This window comes from Anneissia japonica, unplaced genomic scaffold, assembly GCF_011630105.1.
Source record: "Anneissia japonica isolate Jap-2015-1 unplaced genomic scaffold, ASM1163010v1 scaffold1642_len504882_cov181, whole genome shotgun sequence".
NCBI lineage: Eukaryota > Metazoa > Echinodermata > Crinoidea > Comatulida > Comatulidae > Anneissia > Anneissia japonica.
In genome coordinates, this window is record NW_022692852.1 from 233,535 (window position 1) to 240,348 (window position 6,814).

General features: G+C 34.0%; 1 protein-coding gene across 1 annotated transcript in view; it reads right to left on the reverse strand.

Annotated features, from left to right (window-relative positions):
- Nucleotides 1-3,625: 3,625 nt before the first annotated feature.
- The window catches only part of LOC117100431 (major facilitator superfamily domain-containing protein 6-like), an 11,529-nt gene continuing 8,340 nt past the window's right edge, over nt 3,626-6,814 (reverse strand). The window contains exons 3-6 of the mRNA XM_033240117.1: nt 6,362-6,527; nt 5,453-5,656; nt 4,197-4,432; nt 3,626-3,951 (exon numbers count right to left, since the gene is read on the reverse strand). Of these exons, the coding sequence (XP_033096008.1) occupies nt 3,826-3,951; nt 4,197-4,432; nt 5,453-5,656; nt 6,362-6,527 (732 nt within the window). The 3' untranslated portion in view covers nt 3,626-3,825. The remainder of the gene's footprint in view (nt 3,952-4,196; nt 4,433-5,452; nt 5,657-6,361; nt 6,528-6,814) is intronic.

The window sequence follows — 6,814 nt, forward strand, 5'->3', positions numbered from 1 at the left end:
TAAAATTGGATTAGATTTTTTCGGTATGAACACCTAGGGTGTAAATATTGTACAGATACAATTTTAGCAGTGGTGGCCACAGAAATTTGTTGATTTGGGTAACAAATCTGACAGGGATCTGAGAGGCCATTGGTCGGGGTCCAACAGTAAAACTAGAGAAACGTGAGAGAACTTCTGTAGTTGCTACAGAAATTTTGCCTAATTACGGACGTACGGAAATTAGATCCAATATCCAAAACAAATTACCTTTCCATCAGAATCTGTCGTTTATTTATTCAGCTTTAGGCACAAGGGCCAAGGATATGTCAAACAGTGAACTAAATCACTCTTCAAAGTGGCCATCCCATCACAAGACAACAGGGGCCAGTATACTGGGGTAATCCCCTACTCATCTCGAAAGATGTACTGGGTTCTTTAAAGTGCACATGAGCATTTGTGTACACTGGGCCGACGGTTTATAGTCCTTATCCGAGAAGACTTGTTCCACCACCGGAACTAGGAGCGAGGCAGCCGCGAACCCTTGCCGTTATTGTTGGCTTTGGTTACGGTGTTACGTTGTCCTAGACAACTCATATTTGTCAGATTACCATTAAATTATTTAGAAAACTAAGAAAATGTGGCCTGTAAGTCTTCCTCCTGTCCCGTTTGTTTGGAATTCCACAGCTGTTATGCTGTAGTCTACCTAACATCTAACGTCCATAAAAAATATTTTTCCATCAGGATTTTCTTCCTCCTGTCCCGTTTGTTTGGAATTCCACAGCTGTTATGCTGTAGTCTACCTAACATCTAACGTCCATAAAAAATATTTTTCCATCAGGATTTTTGGTTTCATTGTCCCCAGACAACTCAGATTAATGATAAATTATTGTGAAAACCAATAAAAAGTGAGTTAAACCTAGGCTTATTCATAAATTTTCATCTTGTCCGGTTTGTTTGAAAATTCCACAGCTCTTGAAGTTTAAGCAACACAGTACAAATCCATATTTTACACTCGTGTTAAATTATTAGGTATGTGCTACGGAAATTTTGTAGTAGTAACTAACAGGTGTTTGAAGACATGGTTACTGAAATGCTTTTACTATCTTGAGAAGAAGAAGATCATGAGAAAAAGAAGATTTAGGATGGCAACAATTGTGCTCTTAGACCACAGTATTAGAAACTTTTATGTTATTGTGATTTAAAAATGACAATAACTTTGATTACGGCATAGTAAATTAATGTTTTGAGAGTGCAATGAATATACATTATAACCAAACCGAATTCGGGTAAAGTGACAATTTAGTACCAACAGCATCCTGTTTGCTACGTAAAAGCATTGATTGAATCATGCCATTTGCAGTGAAGAGACTTTACCAAACAATAAAAACATATACTGTACTAGTAATTCTAGTTTTAATTCCTATACGAATGAAATCGGCAAACTGGGATGAGTGCCAAAAACCTATTTCATTTGATTTAGAATATTTTTTGTTATTTTTAAAAGCATGTTTTATGTTATTTTATACAATGAAGTAATACCATAATACAAGCCTATTTCATTGTTTTCTATGTATTTCACAAATGAATTAACAACATAATGCAAAATGCAAGCTTATAGTATTTTATCGAATCAATAAAATGTTTTTTAAATAGGTTTTATGATAGGTGGTCTGGAGATTATTGGATTGATGAAAATAAACAATATTTGTATGTTTATTAACACGTCACTGATTCTTACCGAAATTCTTACTGAAAGGTCCACTGATTAATCTCAGATAAGATAGTATAATACATACTCCAAGTATCGAAATGCACGCTATCGTGTCGGGATTCAATATTTCGACATTAATTATGTCTTCATCAGTAGTCACTGATTCTTGGTTTTACATTGAAAACTGTCCATTGTTGAAGGAATCAATGACATTGTGTGAATGACAACTCGGCAGCGGTGGCTCCATAAATTTGCCGAAAAGGGCTCCAACATGTCCAACAGGGGTGTGTACCAAGTTGCCGACTAGAGCCTCGGAATAAAAATAAGCCTGGTAGGGAATGGTCTACATTTTGCTTTTAGATCCCAATATTCGGGATTGGGCAATCAAAATAACGTTCTTTGGATCCAGGGATAGGGGACCCAGGCCTGTCCGATGGGATGCTCTCCCTGATCCTCCTCCCACACCCACCCCCCCCCCCCCCCCATGGCGCCACTACTGCAGCTTGGTTTAACATTGAAACTAGTGCCTAGAAACCTAGAAAGCAAAACAAAATCATCCTTGTTTATTCAGAGTTCTGAAGTTCTACGGAACGTCCGTAGTTGCTACAGAAACATTGCTTACTGACGTACTGAAAAAGACATGCTACGGAAGTCTATCATAGCCTAGACACATATACATAGGTTGTGTATCAGAATATGTGGTTACATTGTCCCTACACAACTCATACTTGTCAGATTACTGATAAATTATTGTAAACTAAGACAAATCTTCATCCTGTCCCATTTATTTGACGCTGTACCTGTAATTTAAGCAACCAATATTTTGCTCTCGAGAAATATTATTATAGGTGCTACAGACATTTTGTATTTATTATGCATATTTAAAGACATGGTTACTGAAATACATTTTAACACTTGAGAAATCTGTTAATTAAACGGAAAATTTTTCGATTCGATTAAACAGCAATTTTATTATCTTAGGGCAATGTTGGCGCCAGGATTTCCCAATGGGGGAAGCTCTCCCCGATGAGGAGCCCTGGTCCCCGGCCCCTACTTGTGCTACCACTGACTTAGTGTCGGAACTGACATATAGCTGTAATGCAACGTTTCTGACAGGTTTCAAATATAGTGTTGGCTATCGCAGGATTGATCTACATTATGTATGTATATACTAATAATAATAATAATAATAATAATAATAAAAGTGATAATAATAATAATAATAATAGTAATAATTTCAATAATAATAATAATAATAATAATAATAATAATTTCCCATCCCTTAATAAAAGGCGCATATCAGAACTCAGACACATAATCAAACACAAAACCCACATATTCGGACTTAACAAGGATCTCGGTATGATCAGTGACTATAATATCCCTTTTCTTAATCCTTTTTAGTAATTCATATGACTATTATTATTATTATTATTATTATTATTATTATTATTATTATTATTATTATTATTATTATAATAAGGAAGTCAACTGTAATACTGAGAATCTGAGAGAACAGTAATTAAAATGAGACAAAGGGTCTATATAAAATTGGTGTATAATGGAAATAATAAAAATAGATATGAATCTGATATAAAAAAAAAATCTGATATAAAAAGTAATAATGAAATAATAAACACAAATGAGCATCGTCATAATAATCATCCTCATGAAAATAAGTCTAAGTGATAATGAAAATATATAGGATCACAAATAAATCTTATTTGGTGAATGAATAACCGCTTATGAAGCCAAGATCCTTGTTATACACCAATTTTATATAGACCCTTTGTCTCATTTTAATTACTGTTCTCTCAGATTCTCAGTATTACAGTTGACTTCCTTATTATTGTTTATTTTGCATTGTTGTTTGTCACAAGCAATTTTACCGCCAGTCCTTTTTAATGCTTCCGACTGTTTATTAGACAGGTATTGTACCTTGTAAATTTGATCAAATTTCAAATTCCCATTCACAGAGAATAAAGTTATAAGTTACAGTAATCATTTTTAAATATTAGTACTAAGCTTCACTAAATTCATAATTTACAACATTTTCAACATTTTATGCTGTACACTTTTTAAAGAATCGCTGTTTCTTTTTAAAATATTTCAATTCATAAGATAGACTTAGACTTTCACGTCCCGTAGTCTACCACTTCTTCATCATTTGTACTTCCACTTTTCTGAACAAGAAGTGCCGTCTGATCTCCACCCGTGTTTTCCTGATATGATTCTAATTCGTCAGTTTTGTGCCTGTATAGCTGAGAATTAAATAATACAAATTACGTAAGGTCATAAAATAGTAAAACATAAAATTTGTTTTTGTTAGACTGTCGATCTTTACTGTTCAGTTGCGCATGGAGACTGATTTAACCAATCAATAGTTTATGGTATATTGAGAACGTTATTATTACGTTATTCATTTTTTCATATGTATCGTTATGTAATCCCGTTTCGAACGTTTATGATCCAGTATTATTTCTTAGCATATTTTTTGACTACCAACCCAATCTAACGTTCCGAGAATGATGGTGATGACTGCAGAAAGGGCTGACATCATATAGAAAGCTTTCTCCACACCAAATTCTCCAGTTAGCAACCCGCCAACACCTGAGCCCATGCTCCGACCCAAACACAAGTAACTGGAACTGAACATGAACGTAACAGCGGCTTGACATCTAGGACGAGTTGTCTCAGCAATGTACACCAATCCCAATATATAGGTGCAAAAGAACGCAAATCCTGGAAGTCAACAGACATATAAGTGTTTTTAATGTGGTTTTAGTTGTATAAGATTTAGTCTAGTGTATTAGATTACTAGAGGGCCCAGCCTAGTGAAATTCTAGTCCCTTCACATTTTTTTTTTATCCAGACGCTCAACAATTTCGACCTTAACATTGTCACAAAGATTGCCATATTTTATTTTTGTAAATGTTTATGGTATGTAACGAAAACCCTTTGTAAACTAATAACTATCCTTACAACAGTAACATTTTTTTTAATGTATTCTAATTATTTGGTATAAAAATTGGATTATTCTATAGACATGGGTAAATGGATATTATTAGCTCATTTTTACTTTTCTTTGTAATTATTTTTACCATTGTTTAGGCCCAAAACCGAGAGTATGTCCATAGCTAATCACTCTTTACTAAGTGGCAATCCTTTCGCAAGAAAAACATACAATCAAGTCTCAGTTATGAGTCTTGTCTTATGGAGTGGAGTAGTTATTGATCGTGAAAAAACATCATGTTACTATGAAAGGAATTGAACCCAAGCCAAGCATCCTTACCACCAAGTATGGATTAAGATTGTCTCATTTGCTCCCCAGGTCACATTTCCCTTAACCACTGGAGAAAAGGATCATTTTTATTAGAAAAGTACATTTTACCTATAATATAATTTCTAAATAAGGGCCCAAGTGGGTTAAGTTTGGGAAATCATTTCTCTAACCATGATAATTTTTTGCCACCTCTTTCCGCTGTTTTGAAAGAAATTTCATGAAGTTCGCTGCTTCAAGCGTGTTTCTCTCCTTCTCAATTGCGAACCAGTAATTACTGTTTAAATTCTTAAACTGTTTTAAAATATGAGTACCGGTTACTGCATTTAAAAAAATTAAAAATCAATAGGATAGAGTACAGTAGTTGAAGCAAATGGGAAAACGGGCCGAACCATGCCCATACTATAGACAGCTCCACTCAAAGTTATATATGAATATACATATCTTAAATCTGATCGATGTTTAAGAATAAATATGTTTACCTTCTAAAACCTGAAGTAATAGTGTCCAATTTGGATTACGCATCGCGGCGTATCCAAAGCAATCTGCTGCAAACATGAACGCTCCAAAACTTACGATCTTGAGGCAACCAAGAGTTTGTATTAATCGTGATGCACATAGACCTGTCACGAATTCTGCCAATCCATGGAACAACACTGCAAATCCTAACATTCGTTTTGTTCCACCTGAATGAAATATAATAGTTTGAAAATGTAAGTTTTATAAGCTATATAATTACTAATTATCGTGAATACCATCTATGTAGAGTAAGCAACAAAAAAAAACTATTATGATTCTGTTCATTTCATATCTTGCCGAGTTGAGAAAAGGTTGAGTATGGTCACTCCAGATGCCCTAAAATGGCAGTCTCGTACTCCTATTAAACTGTTTTCCATTGTGTCTAAAGAACTCCTTAGTCAATAAAAGTAGTTTTACTATAGGCCTTCAACTAGTACTTCAACCTATATGGGATAGATTTTGTCCATATATATTAAAATTTTTATATTTTACCCGAATACATTTTCTTTGTAATAAAAATGAAAAATAACGGAACATTTATACAGGAAGATGTACACCTCCCTGATTTATAATATGAATCCATAAAACATAATCCAGAAAATTCCCATAAGCCCAAAGTTCGCCATCTGAGAGTAATGGACAATCATTCTCAGCAAAAATAGACCATGAGCACCACACTCTTTACTGTAATAACTCATCAGTTGGGTGAATTTCGTAAAACGAATGCCATATTTGGCTTGACTTGGCGTATGTATTTAATTTTGTTGTAGGCCTAGTTATTTTTTTATTACTATCGTTTCTCTAATGCTAATTTGAGTCTCTGCAGAGTATGTGCATTTAAATCGAAATTTGATAACAATAATAAGATTTACCAAGATCGTCTATTCTCCAGAACGCATAAGCCATCTTAAATCCATAAATAAAACCGACAAGAACACCACCGGCTAACATAAACGTTGCATTGCGTCCATTTTTGCAGAATTCTTTGATACCAACCCAAGTTTCATTGTTTGTCGTTTTGTCGAAATTTACTTGAATCTAGAAAATTAAAAGATGTATGTTAAAATTAGCATGACAAATATATAATAACTCTTAAAGTAAACAAAAGTTAATAGTTATTAGATTCTGGGTTCTTTATATACTGCAAAGGTTTTAATTCAATCAAAAACATGCACTGCGTATTTTACCTTTAGTATAGAATTTACTGAACCTTGACACTTTGTTGGCGACTCTCTAAAGGCCCGGGAAATTAACGGAAACAACAATGCTATGAGAAACAATGCGTGGATCTCAGTAGAGATACACAATTAATAAACAAAACTATA